The sequence below is a fragment of the Chiloscyllium plagiosum genome, unplaced genomic scaffold (genome assembly GCF_037043375.1).
Source record: "Chiloscyllium plagiosum isolate Xiang-an unplaced genomic scaffold, Cpla_swu_hap1 HiC_scaffold_24, whole genome shotgun sequence".
NCBI lineage: Eukaryota > Metazoa > Chordata > Chondrichthyes > Orectolobiformes > Hemiscylliidae > Chiloscyllium > Chiloscyllium plagiosum.
In genome coordinates this window covers 57,559,717-57,587,423 of record NW_028270162.1, presented here as the reverse complement: position 1 = coordinate 57,587,423, position 27,707 = coordinate 57,559,717, and the positions used below count along the sequence as shown (strand labels likewise).

At 42.1% G+C, this 27,707-nt stretch overlaps 1 protein-coding gene across 6 annotated transcripts in view; it reads left to right on the top strand.

The window, feature by feature from the left end:
* The window catches only part of sfi1 (SFI1 centrin binding protein), a 134,130-nt gene that overhangs the window by 56,132 nt on the left and 50,291 nt on the right, over positions 1 to 27,707 (top strand). For 5 of the 6 annotated variants that reach the window (XR_015761285.1, XM_043716109.2, XM_088000190.1 and 2 more), the window contains 8 exons: positions 2,224 to 2,354; positions 4,559 to 4,640; positions 10,200 to 10,378; positions 12,975 to 13,050; positions 16,915 to 17,010; positions 18,338 to 18,414; positions 21,028 to 21,130; positions 22,423 to 22,519. Coding sequence is in view for 5 of the 6 variants with exons in the window: in XM_043716109.2 (XP_043572044.2) it covers positions 2,224 to 2,354; positions 4,559 to 4,640; positions 10,200 to 10,378; positions 12,975 to 13,050; positions 16,915 to 17,010; positions 18,338 to 18,414; positions 21,028 to 21,130; positions 22,423 to 22,519 (841 nt within the window). In the remaining variant the exon portion in view is untranslated. The remainder of the gene's footprint in view (positions 1 to 2,223; positions 2,355 to 4,558; positions 4,641 to 10,199; positions 10,379 to 12,974; positions 13,051 to 16,914; positions 17,011 to 18,337; positions 18,415 to 21,027; positions 21,131 to 22,422; positions 22,520 to 27,707) is intronic. The other variant, XM_043716110.2, reaches the window with a different exon arrangement.

Here is a 27,707-nt window from a genome sequence, read left to right as displayed (position 1 = left end):
GCAGGGATTGTACTGTGATGTGGGTGTGACTGTGTCAGGGTGTTCTTGTCTAGTTTGTGAGACAGCTGTCCCAATTTTGCGACCAGCCTCTAGATGTTGATAAGAAGGATTTTGCAGGGTCACCATGACTGTGTTTACCATTAGCATATTAGACCAAGGAGAGCCAATGGATGTTATGTACCTGGACTTCAAGAAGGCCTTTAACAAGGTGCCACACAGGAGGCTGCTGAGTAAGATAAGCACTCATGATGTGAAAGGCAAGCTGCTAGCATGGATGGAAGCTTGGTTGTCAGGCAGAAAGCCGAGAGTAGGGATAAAAGGGTTCTTCTAAGGATGGCAGCCAGTGACAAGTGGTGTTTGCAAGGCTCAGTGTTGGGGCCACAATTTTTCACTTTATACATTAACGATCCAGGTGAAGGAACCGAGGCCACTCTGGCTGAGTTTGCAGATGATACAAAAGATCGGTGGAGGGACAGGTAACATTGAGGATGCGGGGAGGCTGCAGAAGGATTTGGACAGGTAAGGAGAGTGGGCAAAGAAATGGCAGATAGAGTACAATGTGGGAAAGGGTGAGGTCATGCACTTTGGTAGGAAGAATAGAGACTTAAACTATTTTCTAAATGAGGAGAAAATTCAGAAGTCTGAAGTGCAAAGAGACTTGGGAGTTGTAGCCCAAAGTTCTCTCAAGGGAAACTTGCAGGTTGAGCCAGTAGTTAGGAAGGCAAATGCAATGATGGCATTTATTTTGAGAGGACTTGAATATAAAAGCAGGGATGTACTTCTGAGGCTCTATAAAGCTCTGGTCCACATTTGGAATATTGTGCACAGCTTTAGGCCCCATATCTCAGTAAGGGTGTGTTGGCCCTGGAGCATGTTCAGAGGAGGTTCATGAGAATGGTCCTAGGAACGACCATTTGAGGACTCTGGGTTTATACTTGATTGAGTTGAGAAGGATGAGGGGGATCTAATTGAAACATATAAAATACTGAATGGCCTGGACAGAGTGGATGTTGGGAAGATGTTTCCATTGGTAGGAGAGACTTGGACCTGAGGGCACAGCCTGAGAGTAAAGGGAAGATCTTTTAGAACAGAGATAAGGAGAAGCCTCTTCAGCCAGAGAGTGGTGAATCTATGGGATTCATTGCCACAGAAGGTTGCGGAGGCCAGGTCATTGAGTATATTTAAGACTGAGATAGATAGTATCAAGGGAATCAAAGGTTACAAGAAGAAAGCAGGAGATTGGGGTTGAGAAACCTATGAGCCATGATTGAATGGCAGAGCAGACTCAATGGACTGAATATCCTAATTTCTGCTCCTATGTCTTATTGTCTTATTATTGTTTCTGGTGTCTATATTGATATTAGGTGGTCTATCTGGTTTAGTTTCTTTTTTTGAGACTTTCTCACAATTGATATGACTGAGAGGCTTGTAAGGCCATTTCAGAGGGTGTGGAGTCAACCATATTGCTATGGGTTTGGAGTCTAATCTGGGCCAGACCAGTTAAGGATGGTATAATTCCAGATTTTTTGACATTAACAGCAGTTACTCTGTTGTCAATAGATTAGATTTTATGTCCAGATTTCATTGAATTTGGCTTTCAGCATCTGCCATGGTGGGATTTAGACCCATGTCCCCAAAAGATTAGTGTAATATTATGAGTCCAGTGACATTGCCACTACCCACCACATATTGAAATGTAGTTCCTCTCTGAGAGAATACTGAAGCATCCCTGATATGTGGACTCTGATTCACTGAATTCTTTCAAGAATGAGGTGGATCTGTTTCTTTGTGATGGTGGACATTAGGTCGTTTAAAAATATGTGCTGCAATCATGGCTGGAGTGAACTCCAGGTTTAGGAATGGTCATTCAACCTGAAGTGTTTAACTCTGATTTCTCTCCACAGATGCTGCCAGACCTGCTGAGCTATTCCAGCAATTTGTATTTTTGTCCAAGTCTAGTTTGATTGCCTTGATGGGTGGGAGAGAAAAAAATCGTAAGATTTTTATTCCTAAAATTATGGATTTTTTTCTGGTTTTTAGCCAAAGCTTAGTGTTTTTCGTTGGTGGAAAATCTATATATTGGGACAGATAGACAGACTGAAGGATTTTTACCCATCTGTCATTGTAAATATTTTTGCTTGTTTCTGATTTGTTGAAACAACAATGAACCTCTTAGAGACTGGATCTTCCTTCTCTATGTAATGCAGTTTGGGCTTTTTTCAGGTTCAGGATAAGAAGGCTCATGCTCATTACTGTCGGAACTTATTACCTTTGTATCTAAAGAGGTGGAAAGTATTTGTCAGTGAGAAGAAACGCCTGAATCAGATGAAAGAGACCGCGTGGGAATTTCACAGGTATGTGTTTAGAGTGATTTTTGCACTGCTTAATCCCTCTACTAAAGACACCTGATTCTGTGATGCATTTCCCCACTCTCACCCATATACCTGTTTTTAAATATGTGCAAACTGGCAACTAGCTTGACCATAGAGAGATAACAACTCAGCTTTCTGAGCTCTTCACCTGACATTACTTGATACTTATTCATCATTGGATTGTGGGAGTGAGCAACACCAATAAACAATAGCAGTTCAAGAGGAAGTTCGCTACCACTTTCTCCAGGGAAATTTGGATGGGCAATAAGTGTTAACCCAGTCGGCAATCCCCAAATTCCCTAAATGAATGATAAAGTGTGAGTTGGCTTTTGGTGAATGTTGTTCTTTTTTCATACTTTCGTGGGATCTGGACATTGTTGACAGGCCCAATATTTTGTGTCCATTCCTGTATATCCTCAGAAATGAAAACAAAGAAATAGAAGAATGGAAAAGAATTGTCCTTAGAAGGACCGCGTGAATTGACAGAAGGGTGGAAGTTGGAACAAAAATGACAAAGTTTTCCAGTTCTGATTAAGAGCAGAAAAAGGTGATGATACAGCTATTAGTGTACCAGGAAAAAGAGTTGAGTAATCTGAGTAAGACTGGAACAAAAAATATTCTGCATACCCCATAAAAACAGTGCAGCTGGGACCATTGCAGGTTTCTTTAATAGCAGTTTTGATGCTTCAGTATGCCCTACAGTTTCCTCAGCTGAAGAATGTCTGCCCCACTGACCGGGGTTGACGGAGAGCTTGATTGTATAATTTTCATTTCCCCCAATTCTGCTCTCACCTCTTCTCCTCCCTCCATATTAGGTTTCCTTTATCCCTTGAATTTCCACTGCATTCTACATTGAATGAATCATCCTCTGCCATGGACGCCACCACCAGTCACAGGATTCCAAAGAAACTGTACCCTTTTCCCTTGCTCAATCACCCCATCAAGAGTTTCTCCTTCCTGGTGCATCTTCCCATGCAATATCTGCCTTATTCACTTCTACTTTGTCAATGTCACACCTTCTGGGTGAAAAGCAATTAACGTTTACCTGTACTTGTAATTTAATATATTGTACTCATTAGTTTGAATGCCATTTCCTCTACACTGGGTAAACCAGAGTTTGCTTTGTGGAGAATATTTTTGGTCAGCCCTCACAGTCTCATGCCATTTTAATTCTCCACCTTGCTCCCCTTCTGTTTTCTATCTCTTAAATAGTTCTAAAGCTCCTCAGTGGAAACTTGAACTGAACCTCATCTTTAAATTACATATTTCAGAGATTTCTGGACTTAACATTGGGTGCATTAATTTCAGATCACAATCTCTTTCCGAGCATCAAAGCACCCGATGGTGATTCACTGGCTCCAGCTGGAAATAAATAACAATGTAAGCAGGCTGAAGCTCTCTTTGTAGTACCTGCTGACGCTGTTAGCATTATACGTAGTAGGCAGTTTGTTCAGCTACTGCAAGGCTTGGTACCAAGTGAACTATGAGCTTGCAGGAAGCCAAACTATGGTGAGTGAATCCAGAATAAGGGCTTAACTTGAAAATTAGAGCTCGAATCAGATAAAGGTGAATCCAGGAAGCACTTGTGTGCACAAAGGCAGAGGGAAATGTGAATATAGTACAACCTTGTAATCTGAACATCAGTTATGCAAATTTTGGATTATCCAAACAAGATCTCAAGGTCCCGTCAAAACAGCATTAGGCAACTCAGCCTTCAGTTATCCGTTAAATGGCATTATGGCGTGCATTGTCGGATAACTAAGGCATGTTCGATAACCGGCACTCTTAAATTACGGCTTGTTCATGATCAGATCAGTTTTCTGAATGATCAGTTATCAGAACAAAATACTCCCTACTCGTTTCAGTCAGATAATTGAGGTTGTCTATTCAAGAAGGTAGGGAATCAGTTGAAAATTTAAAACTGAAATAGCTTGTTTTTGTTAGATCGGGATTTGTAAGTTATGGAGCCAAGTTGGGTGAATGGAGCTGTGATCTGTATGGATGACAGGATCTCAGTGTTTAAACAATTGGTTTGGTTCGGGTCGTCAGTGCTCAGTCACCTCAGTAAAATGAATTCATCACAATGACTTGGGAAGGACACTGCTGGGTAATTATCCAGCAACACAAGTACTTTGAATGGTGTGACTGAAAGCTACCCTGTAATATGTCATTATTCACCCCCACAGAGAGATGTTGCTGAAATTGGCTTTTCACACATGGTGGGAAAAGTTGGATCGTCAGCGTGAGAATCGAACGGCAGAAAGACTGGTAACTTATACCTTTCATCCTTTGAACAGTTAGTCATAACAGAAGGTGCAAAAATAAGCTATATGGTTTGTGGAAATGTTCTGTTGTGAAATTAGTTTGGGGGTATAATTGATCTGTTCTACTGGAGCCATTATTGGAACATAGGAAAAGAAGCAGGCTATTTAGTCTCTCAACCCTGTTCCGCCATTCAATAAGATCATGGCTAATCTAATTCCATATGCCTGCCTTGGGCCCTTATCACTTTATACCTCGGTTGGCAGGGAGCTGGGAACCGGAACTAAGGATCAATGGATGGGGTAGCTGGTGAACAGGCAGATACAGCATGCAGAGAGTCTGTGAGGAAGGATAGACAATTGATAGGGCAAAGTTGCTGTCAGTGTGATCGGTTGAAAGTGTCTATTTTAAAGCAAGAAGTGTCATGAATAAGGGTGATGAATTTAGAGCATGGATCAGTACCTTGGAGCTACAATGTTGTGACCATTACGGAAATTTGGATATATCACAGGGGTGGGAATGTTTGTTGGATGTTCTGGGATTTCAGCGTTTCAAAAGGAATAGAGATGGAGGTAAAAGAGGTGGAGGAGTGGCATTGCTAATCAGGGATAGTATCACAGTTGCAGAAAGGGAGGTTATCGAGGAAGGTTTGTCTACTGAGTCAATATGGATAGAAGTCAGAAACAGGAAAGGAGCAGTCACTTTATTGGGAGTTTTCAATAGATCCCCCACTAGTAACAGAGACACAGAAGCAGATTGGGAGGCAGATTTTGGAAATGTGCAGGGTTGTTGTCATGGGTGAGTTCAACTTTCTTGATGGGTACTCCCTTAGTGCAAATAGTTTAGATGGAGCAGATTTTGTCAGATGTGGCCAGGTAGGATTCCTGACTCAATATATAGATAGACCAACTAGAGGGGAGGCCATATTGGATTTGGTGCTTGGCAACGAACTCGGTCAGGTGTCAAATCTCTTAGTGGGAGAGCATTTCGGTCATCGTGATCACACCTCCCTGACATTTACTATACTCATGGAGAAGGATAGGAGCAGAAACTATGGGAAAATATTTCATTAGGGGAGGGAGAATTACAATACTATTAGGCAGGAACTGTGGAACATAAACTGGGAGCAGATATTCTCAAGGAAATGCACAACAGAAATGTGGAGATTGTTTAGGGAACACTTGGTGTGAGTGCTGGATAGGTTTGTCCCACTGAGGTAAGGAAGAGATGGTCGGGTGAAGGAACCTTGGGTGACGAGGGATGTGGAACATCTAATCAAGAGGAAGAAGGAAGCTTACTTAAGATTGAAGAAGCAAGGATCAGACAGGGCTTTAGAAGGTTACAGGGTAGCCAGGAAGGAACTAAAGCATGGACTTAGAAGACCTAGTGGAGGCCCCCCACCGCATCTCTTCCCGCTCCTCCGCCCTTGTGCCCCGCCCCTCCAATCGCCACCAGGACAGAACCCCACTGATCCTCACCTACCACCCCACCAATCTCCATGTACAGCGCATCATCCGCCGTCATTTCCGCCACCTCCAAACGGACCCCACCACCAAGGATATATTTCCCTCCCCTCCCCTATCAGCATTCCGTAAAGCCCACTCCCTCCGTGACTCCCTCGTCAGATCCACACCCCCCACCAACCCAACCTCCACTCCCGGCACCTTCCCCTGCAACCGCAGGAGGTGCAAGACTTGCGCCCACACCTCCCCCCTTACCTCCCTCCATGGCCCCAAAGGAAACTTCCATATCCGCCACAGATTCACCTGCATCTCCACACACATCATCTATTGCATCCTCTGCACCCGATGTGGCCTCCTCTATATTGGGGAGACAGGCCGGCTACTTGCGGAGCGTTTCAGAGAACACCTCTGGGACATCCGGACCAACCAACCCAACCACCCTGTGGCCCAACACTTCAACTCCCCCTCCCACTCCACCAAGGATATGCAGGTCTTTGGACTCCTCCATCGTCAGACCACAACAACACGACGGTCGGAGGAAGAGCGCCTCATCTTCCGCCTAGGAACCCTCCAACCACAAGGGAAGAACTCGGATTTCACCAGTTTCCTCATTTCCCCTCCCCCCACATTGTCTCAGTCAAATCCATCGAAGTCAGCACCGCCTTCTTAATGTGCAATCTTCTTCCTGACCTCTCCGCCCCCACCCCAGTCTGACCTATCACCCTCACCTTGACCTCTTTCCACCTATCGCATTTCTGACGCCCCTCCCCCAAGTCCCTCCTCCCTACCTTTTATCTTAGCCTGCTGGACAAACGTTCCTCATTCCTGAAGAAGGGCTTATGCCCGAAACGTCGATTCTCCTGTTCCCTGGATGCTGCCTGACCTGCTGCGCTTTTCCAGCAACACATTTTCAGCTCTGATCTCCAGCATCTGCAGACCTCACTTTCTCCTCCTGTACATGGATTTTAGCTAGCCGTTTGATAAGGTTCCCCGTGGTAGGCTCATTCAGTAAGTAAGGAGGCATGGGATACAGGGAAATTTTGCTGTCTGGATGTAGAATTGGCTGGCCCATGGAAGACAGAGGGTGGTAGTAGTAGATGGAAAGTATTCAGCCTGGAGCTTGGTTATCAGTGGTGTTCCGCAGGGATATATTGTGAGACCTCTGCTCTTTGTGATTTATATAAATGACTTGGATGAGGAAGTGGAAGGGTGTGTTAATAAGTTTGCAGATGACACAAACTATTGGTGGAGTTGTGGATAGTGTGGAGAGCTGTTGTAGGTTGCAACGGGATATTGACAGGATGCAGAGCTGGGCTGAGAAGTGGCAGATGGAGTTAAAGTTGGAAAAGCGTGAAGTGATTCACTTTGGAAGGTCAAATGTGAATGCAGAATACAGGGTTAAAGGCAGGATACTTTGCAGTGTGGAGGCACAGAGGGATCTTGGGATCCAAGTCCATAGATCTCCCAAAGTTGCCACCCAAGCTGATGGGGTTGTTAAGAAAGTATATGGTGTGTTGGCTTTCATTAGCAGGGGGATCGAGTTTAAGACCAGCGAGTTATGCTGCAGATCTATTAAGCCCTGGTTAGATCACACTTGGAATGTTATGTTCAGTTCTGGTTTCCTCATTATAAGAAGAATGTGGAAGCTTAAGAGAGGGTGCAGAGGAGATTTACCAGGATGCTGCCTGGACTGGGGAGCATGTCTTATGAAGGAAGGTTGAGGGAGCTAGGGCTTTTCTCATTGGAGTGAAGAAGGATGAGAGGTGACTTGTTAGAGGTGTAAAAGATGATAAGAGGCATAGATAGAGTGGGTAGCCAGAGACTTGTTCCCAGGGTGGAAATGTCTATCACAAGGGGGCTTAATTTTAAGGTGATTGGAGGAAGGTTTAAGGGAGATGTCAGAGGTAGGTTCTTTAAACAGATGGTGGTGGGTGCGCGTAATGCACTGGCAGTGGTGGTAATAGAAGAAAGTGAGGACTGCAGATGCTAGAGATCAGAGCTGAAAATGTGTTGCTGGAAAAGCGCAGCAGGTCAGGCAGCGTCCAAGGAGCAGGAGAATCGACGTTTCGGGCATGAGCCCTTCTTCAGGAATGAGGAGAATGTGCCAAGCAGGCTAAGATAAAAGGTAGGGAGAAGGGACTTGGGGGAGGGGCGTTGGAAATGCGATAGGTGGAAGGAGGTTAAGGTGAGGGTGATAGGCCGGAGTGGGGGTGGGGGCAGAGAGGTCAGGAAGAAGATTGCAGGTTAGGAAGATGGTGCTGAGTTCGAGGGTTGGGACTGAGACAAGGTGGGGGGAGGGGAAATGAGGAAACTGAGAAATCTGAGTTCATCCCAGGGATGAACTGTATTTGGGATGGTATGTTGAACTGAGGCCCTGTCTGCCCTCTGTGGTGGGTGCATAAATTCCTATAACATTATTTGAAAAGCAGTGGAGTTCTCCCAGTATTCTGATCAATATTTCTTGTGCTCACAACTGCACTAAAACAGATTATCTGCTCTTCCATCTCACTATCGGTTTTGGGATCTTCAGAGATATAGTTAGTTGCCACATTTCTTTAAATGTCGTTTTGCAGTTATTGCATTCAAAAATGACTTGTTACCTGTGAAAAAGATTTGCGGTGGTGTATTATTCCAATGATATTTTTTTTTGTTTCTTCACTGGTTTTTCTTGGTAACCAATACAATTTATCTCTATGTAAAGCCTTTTTTAACACATTATACCCCATGACACTTCTCTTCTCAGGAGTGAGACTGAGCTACATAAAAAGATATTGGGGTAGATTGAAGTGGTTACTTTCAAGGGGATGAGAATTGTCGGGAGGAAATTGCAGAGTTTAGGGTCTGGGCAGTTGAAGGCCTGGCCTCTGGTGCTGAAGCAATTCAAACTGGAGAGGTCCAGAAAGGATAGAATTTGAGGCACATTGAGACCTTGGAGGGTTGTACAGCTGGAGGCTGTAAGATGTTCAGGAGATGTGACCCATGGAGGGGTTTGTAAACAGATGAGAATTTTGAAATCAAAGCTTTGATTAATCAGAAGTCAATGTCAGTCAGCAGACACAGGCCTAATGGGACTTGGTGCAAAGAGGGACACAGGCAGCAACGTTTTGGATGACATCAAGTTTATCGAGGAAAACCAGCCAGGGGTGCACTTGAATGGTCGTTCAGAAGAAACAAAGGTATGGATGAGAGTTGTAGAAGGATATTCAGGAGGTGATATAATGGAGGTGGAAATAAACAAAATTAATGGTGTCACAGATAATATGGTGAGAAGCTTAACTCAAGGTCAAAAATGACACCGAGGTTGCAAACAGTCATCAGGCAGTCACTGGGAAGAAAATGGATTATGTGGCCACAGAATAGAGTTTGGAGAAGGAACCAAAAACAATGATGTTAGTCTTCTGTCTGTTTTATACTGTGAAATTTCTGCTGCATTGGTGCCGGATGTTAGAAATTTAGAGACAATTGATGGGTTGTGCAAAGGAATGCTGAGGTTGAGTTGAGTGTTGTCAGTGCACAAGCTGAAACTGATGTTGTGACTTCAGATCATTTCACAGAGGGGGCAGCATGTAGATGAGACGTAAAAGGGAGTGGGAGGTGAGTGTCAATCTCTGGAGAACACCAGAGGTAGTGGTGTTGGAGTAAGAGGGGAGCCATTCTCTGGTTATGACTAGACAGATAGAAGAGGAACCATGCGAGAGAAATCCCACCAAGCTGAATGACAGTCGAGGGCACCAGAAAAAAAGGATGGTGCAGTGAACTGTGTCAAAGGTTGCAGGCTGGTCAGATTGACGATGGCCTGTTCATGCTTGCCACAGTCACATGGGATATTTGTGATTTTACCAATTTGGTACTATGGTTGGCTGGAAACCACATTGGATTTCAAACAAGGTCAACATGGATTTGGGCATGGTGAAGGAAAGGCAAGGGCTGAAAGTCAAGGGTTACTGTTTATGGAGAGGAGGTAAGGTTAAAAGATTTGAAGTAGGAAGAGAAGGCACAGGAAGGAAGAGAACCAGTGACAATATCAATTAATGTGGAAACGAGGAGGGGAATCTGGTGTCCGATTGGGAGGGTTTTGATGGAACTATTTCTGTTTCTGCAGGCTATGATTCATTATACTCGTTGCGTGTTGCTGCGGTTCTGGTGGAACTGGCGTGAGAAGACTGCCATCTTGTTGGAGGAAAGAGAGAAGGAGGCCATTGCTGAAGATCACTTTAAACATCAGTTGCTGCGTAAATCATTGCACTTTTGGAAAAAGACTGTGGCAGAACAAATAGCAGGGTATGGGTGCTTTGGAAATTCTGCTCCATGTTTCTAAACTCAGATGACGCTAAACTTTGAGCTGTAATAGCTGAGTGGGTATATGACTCTTGTGGTGTAACAAGGGGATGAGTCAATAAGTCCCAGATTTGATACTGCAAAGCATATGAGCATTGGGTGATCAACTTAACCTGTGATCCTCTTCTAGTCAAATAGCCTCCCAACTCTTATTTTATGTACTCTCAGGGAAAGGATGATCACTTCTCTAGCATGCTCGAGAGCTGTTGGGGTGCACAAAACTACTTCCCAGAGTGAACAGTACTCTCACGTGAGCTGGTCTTAAATGTATATTTACAAAGATGTAGCTTTTGCATAGCACCAAGAGGCTGCAGCTCGAGCATTCATATTATGACTGAAGGGGCAATATTGTAATTGCCAAAGTTTCTTCCTTCATACTTCCTAAAGTGTACAGCCTCTGTACCCTCCATCTGACGTTTTCAGATATTGATCAATGTCTGAATGAGATTTTTGTGTGCATTACAATAGCAAGCATTTGTACAAGGCTTTTTATATAGTTAAGTTCAGAATTTGACACTCAGCCAACTACATCAGGAAATATTAGAGTGCTGGAATAGAAGTGTGGCCATCGCTGGAACTGACTCCCCAGCAGTATAATTAGAAATTAAATCCCTCAAATATTAGGCTTGGTCTGCAGAGAGTATTGTTCATTATATAAAACTATAACAGGCTGTTACTCCCAACCAATTTGTGTTAATTTTTGTCACTATATGTGCACTGTAATCCTAATGTCATTTTGTCTCCTGTTCTCCTATCCACTTTTTTCCCTAAATTCACCCACCATACTATTAACTTTTGACATGTTCTCTGTTTCAATTGCTGACTTTGGAAGTGAATTCCACAGCCACATGCTTTAAGTGAGAAATTACTCAAGAGCCCAGGTCTGTCACTGATCTTAGCTGTACATTGTAAGGAATCATATAATCATATCCTTTTCTTTTTGGACTGTAAACTGGTGGAAATTGGACAGTGTTATATAGCTGCAATATGAAAATAGTTTTATGATTTGGAAGAATTAAGTGATATGCATTTTAGTTGTGCAAGATGCAGATGAAAGCAAAGTTGCCATTGTCTTAACAAACCATAGGGCTAGTCTCTCATTAGACCAGGTGGGGAGTATAACTTTTGAGGGTCACCAAAACTCAGGCAAGGGGAACGGTTGACGAGGAGAGCCCTTCATGTTACCCTCAGCTGGTGTGGGAATTGAATCCATGTTGTTGGCATCACTCTGAATTGCAAATGAGCCATCCAGCCAACTGAACTAGTGTCTGAAAAATTCTAGAATTTAATATTGAGGAAATCTTAACATTACGCTTAGAAACACATCATTTCCCCTGTCTAATCATACCTTGTTTTATGTAAAGGCACATTTATCTTGGTTTTGAGGATGTAACTAATGAAATAGATAAGGCAGAGCCAGTAGATATAGTTTATCCCTTCCTCAAAAGGCATCGGATGCAAAATCTTTAAGTATTTTCAAGGCAGTGATGGTTAGATTCTTGATTACCCAGGGAATAAAGGATTATGGGGGCATGCAGGAATAGAGTTGAGGTTAAAATCAAATCCACTCTCATTCTTTGTTCCTTTGTGTACGTAGATTTTGAAAAGAAATCACACAAAAAGTTAACAGCAGATAAAGGCATTTGGAATTGGGAGTAATGCATTGGCATAGGTACAGGATTTTTAATGAGCAGGAATCGGGATAAAGATTAGATAAGCATTTTGAAGTTTTCCGGCTGCAGTGAGAGTTCTGCAACATTCAGTGCTTGGGACTTCAGGTATTACAATTTAAATAAATGACTTCGACGAGGAGACCTTAAGTGTTGTACCAAAGATCACTAACAATACAAAGCTGGGAGGGAATCTAAGCTGTGACGAGGGCATAAACAGGCAGGTATGGATAGGTTAATTAATTGGGCATCATGATGGAAAATGGATATAATGTAGGGAAATATAAGATTACTTACTATGATAATTAGAATAGAAAAAACAGAATATTATTTTAAAATCTGTATAGATTTTAAATGTTGATGCAGAGAAAAGAAATTTTGCTAACTTAGACAAGTTTGGGATAAGAGAATTATCCTGTGAGGCTGAGTAAACAATACCTAAGCTCTCTGGAGTTTGGAACCTTGTGGGGCAATCTCATTGAAACTTTCAAGATTCTGAGGATTAAAATAGGTTATTTCCCTAGATTGGGGTATTCAGAACATGGGGTGGTTAGGGTCAGGGATGTGCGGATGGGGGTGGAATGGGTGTGTTTAAGGATAAGGATTATTTAGGAGCAATTCCTTCACTCAGAAGACTGTGGACCTTTGAGATTCTCTAGCCAGGAGGTTTAGAATGCTATATTATTGAATACATTCAGGGTTGGAGTATACAGATATTTGTTCTAAAAAAGAATTGAGGGAAATGGTAAGGGTGTGGGAATGTGAAGGTGGGGCTTTAGATCAGACATAACCTTTTTGAATGGTCAAGGGGCCATGTGGTCCATTCTTACTCCGATGTCTTCTCTTAATTATCTCTGTCTCTATGCTAGACGAGACCATGAAGTACGAGCTGTAAGACATTGGTGCAGATGTCGCTTGCGCGGAACCTGGAGGGCTTGGCGGTTGGTAAGGAGTTTACCATTTGTTTCAGTCACATGTGATGAGGAATAGCAACCAGATTTTACTGAAATAAAATTTCAGAAATCCCTGTACATATTTTTCCATGTCTTGGTTAAAATATCAGTGAGTCAGAGATATTTTCCTAAGGTATATTGTAGTTACAGAAACCATTCAACAATCAGAATCAACCAAATGATGTTCAGTTATAATTTTAAAAGTATTTGTTAAACAGAAATCAAGCTCATCTGTTAAAGTATTTTTGAATAAACTAATTGAAAGCTTTGTTTAGTTTGAATTACACTTCTTTCCCTAGTTCTAACATGTGCAGCAGAGTGTTGAATTTCTGGCTGCTTAAGCTCCTTGCACATGCATATTTTTTGAGCAAGACTGAACAAAATTATATATTATTGTCAACCTTGTTCTGTGCTTTTCTGCTCAAACCCCAGCTGTTCAATTGCAGTGTCTTTTGCAGCAAAGTCTCTCTGTGCCTTCCACATTCATTGCCTGTCTACCTTGTGAGCAGAGCCTTGATGTCTCTGACCAGCATGTGGATTATCTCATTGTCAATTCTCGTACAGTATTCTCTGTGGATCCAAAGTCTTCCCTTAGCTGTCAATCCAAGATATCTCTAATAGCATGAGAAAGAAGCAGGGACACTGTGGAAAGAGATTAAAAAAATCAGTTTGAGTACTGTATAATGTTTGAGATAAATTTGTTGAATAATGCATTTGAGTTGGAGGTTAAGTCAGTTTGCATACAATGTCATTTAACTGGATAGAAACCTGGATTGAAAATTTGCTTGTTGTAAGGCGACATATTTAGAACAATCTGTTTCGAGTTTCGAGTATCCATGGAGCCAACCACTACCCCCGACTTGGCAGAAAATTAGCCATTTTATGCTAGTCACAATGATGATAGTTGTGATAAATGAATGACATGTTTTCAAAGCAGGTGGACTTTTCTGATTTGGTACCTGGAACAGTTATTTATATGTGTTAATGGGTTGTGTCGCTGACCAGGTCAGTATGTATTGTTAAACCCTAATTGCCCTTTGAAGGTGATGTTGAGCTGCATTCTTGATCTACTGCAGTCCCTGTGGTGTAGGTAGACCCTCAGTGCTGTTGGGCAGGAATTTTAGGATTTTGACTCAGCAACACTGAAGGAATAGCAATATAATTCAAGTCAGGATAGTGTGTGGCACAAGGGCATGGTGGTTTCTCATGCATGTTCTAGCCTTGTCCTTCTATGTGGTATAAGTTCTAGGTTTGTAATATGCTGTTGAAGGACTCTTGATGAGTGGTAGAGAAAAAGAAATGACTGATCTCACTCCTGATTGCTATTTTGCTAGAATACTTCTGTAGACATTGGGTGAAATTTTCCCAGGCTGTTGGAGATGTGTTGATACATGGGGAGACTTGGAATGTATGCCATCAGCTAGGTATCCCAACATTGTTCCACCTCCTTCCAAATTTCCCAGGGATGCATTGGTAGAGAAGTCAGGAACCCCCGCAGCTGAAGCAGGAAGCCAAATAAACTCTGGAAGGAAATAATTAAGAGGGCTTTTCCCATTGTCACCAATGTCCTTCAACACTAGAATGATCTTTGATAAAACTGACAAACTCTAAGCACTGGCCACCTATCCAGCCCCACACTTACCTGCATCTGCACTTTTCTGTTTCATAGCAACATGGGAGCTGAGGCATCACCAGCTGTCTTTTCTAGAGCCACATGCCCCTTTATAGGATTGGGCACTGAGATATAACTGGATGGGAGTGCGAGTCCCTGAATAAAGGATTTATGCACAGACAAAACAGGAGCAGAAATGGACCATTCAGCTCCTTGAGTCTGCGATTTCATTCAATAAGATTATAGCTAATTTGTGTTTCAAATTCCTTATTCCCAACTACCTTGAAAATCTCTGATTCTGGTTAGACTATGGAATCAATCTATAAAAAAAAATGACTGCAGATGCTGGACATCTGAAACAAAAGCAGAAATTGCTGGAGAATTTCATCAGACCTGGCTGCATCTGTGAAGAAAAAGGAGAGTTAACATTTCGGATCCAGTGACCCTTCACAGAACAGCTGAAGAAGGATCACTGTACCGAAATGTTAACTCTGCTTTCTCTCCACAGGTATTGCAAGACCTCCTGAGTTTCTGAGGTAATTTGTATTTTTGTTCAAGAATCAATCTTTCTCTTTCTTAAAAATATTCCACTACACCAGGTTATAGTCCAGCAGGTTTATTTGGAAGTACTAGCTTTCGGAGTGCTGCTCCTTCAACAGGTAGCTGTGAAGTAGGATCACAAGACACAGAATTTATAGCAAAAGATTACAGTATCGTGACATGGTGACCTTTTGCTATAAATTCTGTGTCTTATGAGCCTGCTTATGCCCAAAACTTCGATTCTCCTACTCCTCGGATGCTGACTGATCTGCTGTGCTTTTCCAGCACCACGTTCTTGACTATAACCTGGTGTTGTGTGATTTTTAACTTTGTCCACCCCAGTCCAGCACCAGCATCTCTACATCTTAAAAATATTCAATGATCGGCTTGCAACACCCTCGGAGGCAGAAAGTTCCAAAGTTCCACAACGTCGGAGAAAAAAATTCCCCTGATCTCTGTGTAAAAGAGCAATTTCTAATTTTAAAATAGTGGCTGTTAGTTCTCAACTTGCTCTCAAGAGGAAACATTGTTTCCATGTCCACCTTGTTAACACCATTCAAGATCTTACAAACTTCAACCAACTCTTCCCTCAACCTTCTAAACTCTGGTGGAAACAAGCTCAGCCTGTCCAAACTATCCTCATAACCCACTCATTCCAGATATCCATCTGGTAACTCTCCTCTGAACCACCTCAAATGCATTTAAATCCTTCCTTAAATAAGGTGACCAAAACTGCACACAATATTTGAAATATATCATTATCATTGCCTTACATAACTGAAGTGTAGCATCCTTACTGTATTATTAAGTTTCTCTCATAATAAAGGTTAGCACCCTATTTGCCAGCTTGACTACAGGTATAAGCTGTAACTGCTTGATAAATTTATGTGACTCGTGCGCTAGAACCCATAAATCCTTTATACCATGGAATTTCGCAGTCATTGTTTATTTCAGTAATATTTTGCTTTTTTTGTTCTTCTTACCAAAGTGAACAACTTCGCGTTTTACCACATCATACTCCATATGCAAGATTTCTGTACTTAGCCAGCCTATAATCCTCCTACAGCCTGCTTTGTCTTTTTTACAACAAAGTTTTCTACCTATCTTACTGTCATCTGCAAGTTTATTTTTCATGCCTTTTCTCTCCTAATCTTTGTCATTTATATTAATTGCAACAAATTGAGACCTTGACACAGACTTTTTCACTCAACTCATCACATCCTGTCAATCAGATAAATCAGTTCTGAAGAAGGGTCATTAGACATAGATGCTGCCAGACATGCTGAGTTTCTGCAAAATTTCTGTTGTTTCAAATAAAAACCCATCATGAATATTCTCTGTTTTATGTCAGTCAGCCAGCCAATCTTCTAATCCACACTAATATGTTACCCCCTAAACCATGAGCTATATTTTCTGCAGTAATTTTCTGGCACTTACAGCTTGAGCTCACAAATGACAGAAAAGAGGACAACCCTAATACCTGTGGTAGGATGCCTGGAGAAAGCATTGTCCCCTCATGAAAGGAGAAAGTAGACCAAAAAAATCAAATTAAATTATAGATTGATTTAAAATAGTTTTTCTTTAAATTATAATAAGGATGCCAAAAACTTACCGTTCTCATTCTCCAATGGCGATTCTATTAGTGGAATTGATGATTTCAGCACCAGTGTATTTATACTTTGATATACTTCTTACACTTCCCAGTATGTGCAGAAAAAGCATGAGAAATGGAAAAAACACGTGTGTGCAGATGTGCATTTTCAGAAGAAGCTGCTGTCAAAAGCCTTGCGCGAGTGGAAGGTTGGTCTCATGCTTTTACCTGATATATAGACTACGTTTCCATTACAGTACAAGTGTTTTTTTTTGAGATGTTTTGGTTAAAATTGTGTTTTTGTGTAACACAAAACTTAACAGCACTGTACTATATATGAAAGAAGAACAGTTCCATTTCTGATCCATGCTGAGATTGTCATGCTACGATGGGTTTTCTGGGCATCTTTGTTTTCATTCTTTTATGGGTTGTGGGTATGACTGACCAGGCCAGTATTTATTTTCCATCCCTAATTGTATCTGATTGGTTATCCGCCTTTTTGAACCACTGTAGTTCATATGGTGTTTGTACACCCACAATGCTGTAAAGGAGTGATTTACAGGATTTTGACCCAGCGACTGTAAAGGAGCAGCGATCCAAGTCAGGATGGAGGGTACCTCAGAGAAAACTTGCAAGTGTTGGTGTTCCCACACATCTGCTGTGGTTGACCTTTGGATGGTAGAATTTGTAGTTCCCTATCGGAGAAAGATAAACCTGGATTCTTGCATGCATTCTGGACAGATGGAGGTGAAGGTGATATGTTCATACAATTACATACAACTTCTTGAAAATATCCAGTTGCATTATGTCTCCACACCAATGATAGAAACAGTAAGAACCCAATGACAAAATTGTTTTGAAATACCTACGTAGCAACATGAGAAAACCGACCATCTTTATTTTTAGGATTATTTGTTGGATTTGATCGTGCTGTTAAAATTTATCACTGCAAGCTGTTTCCACAAGATACAGAAAATGCAAATTCCAGACTGGTCATACCCTAGAAAAAAAAATTAATCTGTACGAACTGAGCTCCCTTAACATTGCATTCAGTCTTTCAAATTGTCCAGTGTTTCATTCAAATAGTGGGTCAAACCACTTCATGTGAAGCTCCTGTCATCTTGTTAAAGTGACTAGGTTTTCATTGTTGAAGACATGAGGAAGGTTTCTGAGTCAACCAAGGTTGTGGTTCTTTATAGACCCTTTGATTGTATGCTCTGTAACCCAAAAGCTTTAGTTGTAAATTTATATTTGACTGCATGTGTCACCTGTTGAGACAATGTGAACTCCTCAGGATAATAAAATCCGTCAGCCTAGTCTGTGACAGTCCATTAGCTTGCAAGAACTGAAAAATCATGTTTCAAGAATCGGTTTAGATTTAGCATTAATGGAGGAGAGTTATCTTTATTGCATCTGACCTTTTGTGTATGTTTTTGATTTTTTTTCCAATAAATTTGTTGAGTAACACAAATATTAAAACCTTAATATGACCGTGAAAACTGCAGAATGACCCCCCCCCCCCGGTCTGATTTCTAGGTTTTCCATTGCAACAATCAACAAATTCTTTGCAAGGTGGATGAAAAGGAGAAGAAACAGAGAAGAGATTTATTAAGGTGATGAAAAGTTGCAATGATGTTTCTGCACTCAAGAAATATTTGACAAATAACATGCCAAATGTCCTGTGTGAATTGAAGTTTATGTGATAGAAACTTCATATCATTCCATCTATACTTCCCATTTTAATATTAATGACAGCAGTTTGCTTAGTAAAGTGTTGCCTCTGTAACTTCCAGCACCACAATAGGATATTTTTCTAATCTAGATGCAGGCTGGGGAAATGTAATTTGCATCAGAAATTTATTATTGGCTATTTAGCCCATTGCAGCTAATGGTCCTAAGTTGCCCTTGTGATATCCAATTGGTTTTTAAATAATTCCAGGATTTTGTTGCTGTTTTCACTGGAGGTATATATTTGGTCAGTCAATGGCCCTTGCATTAGAACTCCTGCTGTCAGCCCGGAATTTGCTGTTTGCAAATTTGCTGAGCCTATATCTCTCTGTCCTACTCTCGCAATCCAAACTAATCTGGTGAACTGCTGTTGAACTTCCTCTATGGGAAGTATATCTTTCCTGAGGTAAGGAAAGACATACTTCCCTGTATACAATACTCCAGGGTGAGGTCTCGACAAGACTCTGTATGACTGCAGAAAGACACCTTTACTTATGTACTCAAATCCTCTTGAAATATATGTCATCATACCATTTGCTTTCTTAGTTGCTTCCTGCACATGCCTTATAGCCAAGGACATTCAGATCCCTTTGGGCACCCTCTCACCATTTAAAAAATATTTTTCCTTTGTGTTTTTTTAATCAAAGTAAATAGATTGACTCATTATTTATATTCTCTCAACCATGTTCTAGCCCGGTCACTTAGCATGTCGAAGTTTCTTGAAGCCTCCTTGCATCTCCCTTATAAATTATGTTTCCACCCAGTTTAATGTAATGAGCACATTTGGAGTTATTACAATTGGTCCCTACATCCAAATCATTTATATAGATTATGAAAGTTATGGACTGACAACTTGTCTTGCAACACCTCACTAGTAACAGCCTATCATGCTGAAAATGATCCATCTGCTTTTTGTCCCTTAATCAATTCTCAATCCATCCTAGTATATTCCCTCAATCCCATGCACTCCAATTTTATTTAATAACCTCCTGGATGGAACCTTAGCAAAAGCCTTCTAAAAATCCAAATCCATCACATTTATTGATTCTCCTTTTTCTCTACTACACGTAACATTCTCAAAAGAAACCTATGTTTTGTCAAACATGATTTCCTTTTCATAAATCCATCTTGATTCTGCCCAGTTTTGCCATTTTTTTTAAATGTTCCATTATCACAATGTTTTTTGGCAGATTTTAACATTTTCCTTGTTGCTGAAACCAAGATATCAGGTGTGTAGTTTTTAACACTCTCTTGACCCCTTCTTACATTTTCTACCTTCCAGTCAGCAGGAATCCTTTCAGAATCTTTGCAATTATGAATGCTAACTATCAAAGCATTTATTATGTCTATTGCTACTTCCTTTAACAGTCTGAGATGAAGCTCCTCTGTCCAGGAGATTTATTAATCTTTAATCCAGCTGATTTTTTAAAGTATGATCGCTTCACAAATACTAATATTGTTTGGCTGTTTAGCCTCTTGGTTGTTGAGGATTTCTGGGTGATTTTCAATATCTCCTTTGAAGATTCAAAACATTACTTTGCTGTCTCACCATGGGTGCTTTCTGACTTGCTGTGATCTCGAGCATTTTTGTTTTCAGTACAGATTCCAGTATCTGCAATAATTTGCTCCTACACTTAAGTAATTTTTAGCTTCTCCACTATTTCCTTGATCTCCAATATACATACTTCTTTTTACACCTGTAGTGGGCAGACAATTACCCTTGGTTATTTTTTCTCTTTCACAAACTAATAGAAGCTTTTATAGTCTGCCTTTATATTGCTCACTAGTTTGACTTTATATTCTCTTTTCCTTTTCCTATATAAGATTCTCGCTTCTCCTTTGCAGGGGCCTAAGTTGATTCCAATCCTCAAACTTGCCACGGTTTCTGGTATTCTTATGACACTTCTTTGATCCTATACTAATTTTAACTTTTTTTTAATCTTGCTTGATGCACTTTAGCTGACAGTGCCTTAGACGAATGTAAATCTGTAGTAGACATTGTAGGTTTTCTTTCAATACTAGCTATTGCTTAGGCGAAAGTGAGGACTGCAGATGCTGGAGATTAGAGTCGAGAATGTGGTGATGGAAAAGCACAGGTCAGGCAGCATCCGAGGAGCAGGAGAATCAACATTTCGGGCAAAAGCCTTTCTTTTGCCCGAAATGTCGATTCTCCTGCTCCTTGGATGCTGTCCGACCTGCTGTGCTTTTCCAGCACCACACTCTCGATACTAGTTATTGCTTGTCTCCTGTCAAATCTTATTGTGCTTTCCCAGTTCACCACAGCCAACTTGACTTCATGCTCTCATTTCTTCCTTTGCTTGGATTTAATTTTAGTTTATAATGAACTATTCATTGCTTTCAAACTTCATCTAAAATTTGTCATTTATATAAGCCCTTCACAACGATTGGTCTTCCTTTGAGATTTTACCTTCTGCTTTCTTGGATCATATGAGGTTGGGTTATTGACTCTCTAAGCCTTTTTCTCTTCTTACGTATAGATTTTCTTTCTACACCTGGAGAGAAAATGCGCGCACGCTGGCTGATGAAGCTAGGAAAGCTGCCAGAGCAGATCAGCATTATCACCATGTCCTTTTAGCCAAGGTACAGCTCCATTTGTAAATGGAAGATGCAAGAAATTTATTGATTTAAGTATATGAGAGATCAAGATTTCTACAAGCAAATCCATTCTAACCTTACTGGGGAGTAAAGCAATGAGATCTTGAGGTGCAGGTTCATAAAAGGGACTTAAGGGGCAAGCTTTTCACACAGAGTGTGGTGAACTGCCAGAGGAAGTGGTGGAGGCTGGTACAATTACAGCATTTAAAAGGCATCTGGATGTGCACATGAATAGGAAGGGTTTAGAAGGATATGGGTCAAATGCTGCCAAATGGGACTAGATCAGTTTACAACATCTGGTCAGCATAGACGAGTTGGAATGAAGGGTCTGTTTCTGTGCTGTACATCTCTAAGACTCTATGACATTTTCTTTTTTCCTGATGGTGTTGCTTGCCAAGCGACTTTCATTTTGAATTCTTGTTCTGTGGTATTTGATTTGTTTATCTCTTTTTCTCCTGTAAATGCTCACTGCACAAGAGGTTACATTCTGTCAGAAGTCTAGTTGAGTGCTACTTTATTGCAAGGATGTTGGGAGGGCTGAGAAGTAGCTTTGGATGACCTTTTATGCTCTCACTCCAACCCATATATTCCATGAACCTGAGCTTCTGCTTAGCAGGTGGTGTAACTGCATTGCTCGTTTGAGAACTGATTGATTTCAAGAAAATGCCCAAGTTGGAATCTTCTCATGCTTTTAGCTGATCTCAGCTGAAGGAGTAGTTGGGTCCTCAGTTGGCCTCAATCCAGTATTATGTGGATTGAGATGATGGGGATAATAGACCAGCCAGGATCAAAGTTAGCTGAAAGTTTTTGCTGCTGATCTTTATCAAGTGGTTGGATTGAGCACTGATGTCCAAACGATGCAGTTGTGTGCTCCTACTCAGTCTAGTCTCATGAATGAACAGTCATTTAGATAACTATTGATGGTATATCATTGGATGCCTGTTTCAACAAAGGTCAGGAGGGACAGGTGGAAGCATGAATACGTACACCTGTACTTACACCTAAGCATGAAGGCTTACTCTTCCTTACAGGCAGTTTCTGACTTCTGCTTTGCATCTGTACAGGATGACCTGGTGAAGGTTACTGAGTTAAGTTTTCTCTGTAATACTGTTAAATTGATCTGTATTCTGAAACAAGCTTTTAATTTGGTTATGTTTGCATATGCATCACTTTGTTTTATTATATAAAGTTAGTTGATTAATCAGCAAGCAGAGGTTGCAGAGGATGTTTTTCTCCAGTTGAATTTGGTGATGGTTCTGTGATTGATTGTTATGTAGGCTGTGGAGTACTGGAGAGATGCAATCACACTTAAAATGTATCAACGACAACAGGATGCGGAACTTGTGCTGGAAGCAAGACAACGTATTGATTTTCGTAAGTGGAAAATACAATTAGTGTATCAGTGAAATGTTTTTGTACAGTTGCCCATTCTATTCTGTTAAATTTAGCCTAACAACATGACCAAACAATAGATTTTATATATATATATATATCTATTTAATTTGTTTCTGTGAGAATGTGTGAGGGATTGCTGCAGAAAATGTTTATACTTCATTAACAGATCTCTGCTATATATTTCAATTGTTCTTGTGCAGAAGACTGTGAAGATCAAATAGCCCTTCCTCAAAGACATTCAGTGAAGCTTTAAAATGCCTACCGTTAGATGCTGGATCAGTAGTGCTGGAAGAGCACAGCAATTCAGGCAGCATCCGAGGACAGGCAAAATCGACGTTTCGGGCAAAAGCCCTTCATCAGGAATAAAGGCAGAGAGCCTGAAGCGTGGAGAGATAAGCTAGAGGAGGGTGGGGGTGGGGAGAGAGTGGCCTAGAGTACAATAGGTCAGTGGGGAAGGAGATGAAGGTGATAGGTCAGGGAGGAGAGGGTGGAGTGGATAGGTGGAAAAGGAGCTGGGCAGGTCGGACAAGTCCGGACAGGTCAGGGGATCGAGTTGCTGGAGGTTAGAAGCTAGGATGAGGTGGGGGAAGGGGAAATGAGGAAACTGTTGAAATCCACATTGATGCCCTGGGGTTGAAGTGTTCCGAGGCGGAAGATGAGGCGTTCTTCCTCCAGGCGTCTGGTGGTGAGGGAGCGGCGGTGGAGGAGGCCCAGCACCTCCATATCCTCGGCAGAGTGGGAGGGGGAGTTGAAATGTTGAGCCACTGGGCGATTTGGTTGATTGGTGCGGGTGTCTCGGAGATGTTCCCTAAAGCGCTCTGCTAGGAGGCGCCCAGTCTCCCCAATGTAGAGGAGACCGCATCGGGAGCAACGGATACAATAAATGATATTAGTGGATGTGCAGGTAAAACTTTGATGGATGTGGAAGGCTCCTTTAGGGCCTTGGATGGAGGTGAGGGAGGAGGTGTGGGCGCAGGTTTTACAGTTCCTGCGGTGGCAGGGGAAAGTGCCAGGATGGGAGGGTGGGTCGTAGGGGGGCGTGGACCTGACCAGGTAGTCACGGAGGGAACGGTCTTTGCGGAAGGCGGAGAGGGGTGGGGAGGGAAATATATCCCTGGTGATGGGGTCTGTTTGGAGGTGGCGGAAATGTCGGCGGATGATTTCCAGATGGCCTCCTTCTTTAGAGACCGCAATTTCCCTTCCCACGTGGTTAAAGATGCCCTCCAACGCATCTCATCCACATCCCGCATCTCCGCCCTCAGACCCAACCCCTCCAACCGCAACAAGGACAGAACGCCCCTGGTGCTCACCTTCCACCCTACCAACCTTCGCATAAACCAAATCATCCGCCGACATTTCCGCCACCTCCAAACAGACCCAACCACCAGGGATATATTTCCCTCCCCACCCCTCTCCGCCTTCCGCAAAGACCGTTCCCTCCGTGACTACCTGGTCAGGTCCACGCCCCCCTACGACCCACCCTCCCATCCTGGCACTTTCCCCTGCCACCGCAGGAACTGTAAAACCTGCGCCCACACCTCCTCCCTCACCTCCATCCAAGGCCCGAAAGGAGCCTTCCACATCCATCAAAGTTTTACCTGCACGGATACAATATCATTTATTGTATCCGTTGCTCCCGATGCGGTCTCCTCTACATTGGGGAGACTGGGTGCCTCCTAGCAGAGCGCTTTAGGGAACATCTCCGAGACACCCGCACCAATCAACCAAATCGCCCAGTGGCTCAACATTTCAACTCCCCCTCCCACTCTGCCGAGGATATGGAGGTGCTGGGCCTCCTCCACCGCCGCTCCCTCACCACCAGACGCCTGGAGGAAGAACGCCTCATCTTCTGCCTCGGAACACTTCAACCCCAGGGCATCAATGTGGATTTCAACAGTTTCCTCATTTCCCCTTCCCCCACCTCATCCTAGCTTCTAACCTCCAGCAACTCGATCCCCTGACCTGTCTGGACTTGTCCGACCTGCCCAGCTCCTTTTCCACCTATCCACTCCACCCTCTCCTCCCTGACCTATCACCTTCATCTCCTTCCCCACTGACCTATTGTACTCTAGGCCACTCTCTCCCCACCCCCACCCTCCTCTAGCTTATCTCTCCACGCTTCAGGCTCTCTGCCTTTATTCCTGATGAAGGGCTTTTGCCCGAAACGTCGATTTTGCCTGTCCTCGGATGCTGCCTGAATTGCTGTGCTCTTCCAGCACCACTGATCCAGAATCTGGTTTCCAGCATCTGCAGTCATTGTTTTTACCGTTAGATGCTGTTTATCCTAGAGTGCGCAGTGAAGGAGGAGGTATGAGGCATGGACATTCAGGACAGTGTCATTGGTTATTTGAGTGCAACCAGTATGTTGGACATTCCAGTTTCTATATTTTGGAATATTAACTAATTAAAGACTCTTGAGTTTTCAGTTCTGTGTAAAATAATAGAACAAATCAAGTACCATCCCCAAAGTTGAAGAAATCTGTACTTTGAGAATAACCGGGTAAACTGGAGTCCTTGGATGCCATGAATTCTGTCTAAAAAAACCCTGTATTTCTTTGAGACAGTGGCAACACAGGTTAATTGTATGAACCCTTATTGACCTCCTCTGTGCTCCCAATGATGGGTCCTCAAGTCCAATGGTGCAAATTTGAGCTTCTCTGGTATAAACTGTTTTATCTACCTACTGTCAAATCTGGTGGAGCTACATCAAACCTTATTACTGGGTCCTTTATGTCCTCTGAAAAAACTGACCATGACTTGTAGAGCAGAGATAAATCTGGTTCACTTCTCCACTACCAGCCACTTCCTTAAACTGCTGGCCCCTGTTCTCTCCACCATCTCCCCCAATATAACTGTGAGGAAGGGATGGGATTGTTTGTGCTCAACATTGGGGACACTCATTCTGCTGCCTTTGTTGCATCTCTCGCTTCGTCTTGCCTGTTAAGCCAACCTTTCCCAAGGCTTATTCCTGTCTTAGCATCGTACCTGCATCTAATACTAATTTCACTCCTATCTCTTCTCATAGTCTCGCTGAGATTAACTTGTCTTTGCAATTTGCTACCTGCTCCCTTGTCCCATTCCTGTGAATACACCGACACCCAACCTCCCTACTTGGTACCCAATTAGTTTCCTCATCTCAAGTACTCTACTGTTCTCTTTCAAACCTGCCATTATCAACCAACCCTATCAGACAAAACATTTCTTTCCTCTCCAAAATTCGTAAACACATTGTCACATTCTAAACCTCTGTCCCTGTTCCTTAAACCTCCATCACAAACCAAAAGCAGAAGTTGCTGGAAAAGCTCAGCAGGTCTGACAGCATCTGTGAAGAGAAATCAGAGTTAACATTTTGGGTCCTCAGAGGAAGGGTAACCAGACCTGAAACATTAACTCTGATTTCTCTTCACAGATGCTGCCAGACCTGCTAAGCTTTTCCAGCAACTTCTGTTTTTGTTTCTGATTTACAAATGTACAGTGCTTTTGGTTTTCCTTAAACCTCTATGTTTGGATTTTTCTGTTCTGCTTCTGTCCCCATTACGCAGAGTAATGGCTGCAGCCAGACACAAATGCCATTTGTTGTCATTATTCTCTAGGTTTTCTATGATAGTTCTGTTTCTTCACCTTATCATCATCCTTCAGTGCTTCTTCTCTATTGTCTAGACTTTGCCTTCACCTGGTTCCATTCTTTTCCATCTAATGTTAACCACTGGGTGTTCATCAAAGCTTCTCTTCCTGTCTTCAATCCATTACCACTGACTAGTGCAGATTTATCATAATGATACCTTGACTAAAAGGTTTCAGTGAAAGAACAGATTGCTCAGATGAGACTCGTATTTGTTGAAGAGTATAAAATTAGCAACTATGTAATTAACATGCTTAAGATGATTATAAGAGGTTAATATTGTAGATCAAAGTTATTCCAGAGAGAGAGTCCAGAGCAAGGGTCATATCCTTAAGATTCGAGTTAGGATGTTAACGATGGTGCCAGGAAATGCACCTTTACAAGAGGCCGTGGAAGTTGGGCCTACTCGCCACTGGAAACCTACTGAGACTTGGTCAGTTGAAAATGTTGATATTGAGACTGATATATTTTTGTTAGGTAAAGTTATTAAGGTTTATACAACCAAGACAGGATCATGGAATAAAGATGCAGACCAGCTTTTTTTTTTGTTGAATGCTAGGACAGGTTTGAGGTTCAGAATGGCTTACTCCCTAATGGTGAGCATTGCTTTCTTGGGGGCAAGAAATATGACAGCAGAATTTCATCTCTGAAATCAATTGTCTTGCCCCACTGGAGTGGTGTGCTGGAAATCAAATTCTGCTGTTCTGAAAATTGTCACAAAAGTTGAAAACTTTATCCAAGGATGCAAAGTTTCCAACATAGCTGTCTGACAGACAACATGGACCAGATGTCTGTACTACACAGGAACTACCATTTGTTATAAATGAATTGGTCTAACCACAGGTACACAACTATGAACCGTCAACTTTAGATATATTAACTGCAAAATCTCATAGTTACTGGTTAAAGGCCACAACTTAGAGCAACTAATGAGGTAAAATAAATAGGATTTCTTTGGGCTTTAGGTATTTTATTGGAGAGAAAAACACACGAGCTGTCCTCTAGCAGTCTGAAGGTTTCTGCTAATATTGTTCACACCCATTAGCTGGTCAGCTGCCCAGGAACCAATCAGATAGTTGTTGTAAGGCCGATGGTCTTTGGTATCCATGACTGGTAGCAGCACCTCCAAATTGTCAGCAATCTGTTGTTGGCCTAATCTCACTTTGTACTACCTCCTGTTGCCAGCCCATCCACAAACCACCTCCCCCAATGCATGAGCAAAGCAGCAGTGTAAACACAACTTGCAATGAGCTTTAGTAATTTGCTTTTTAAAGTTGTAGCAATTTCTTCCACAATAATTGGTTTTGAAGTTGTCCTTTTCCTATTTCACTGCGTAATCAAAAAATAAAGGGAAATAAAAAGATATGGTCTTTACAGTATCCTGATTATTATAATGCTTTAATTTATATCCTAGAGCCTTCCTGTCCTATCTATCATTGACTCTTTCCATTATTTCTCTCTGTTGAAACCTCATCGTAAATTGAGTCTCAGTCTTCTGCAAAACTTTATCTTTGTGCTTCAAGCAGATTTCTGCCAGCTCATGTC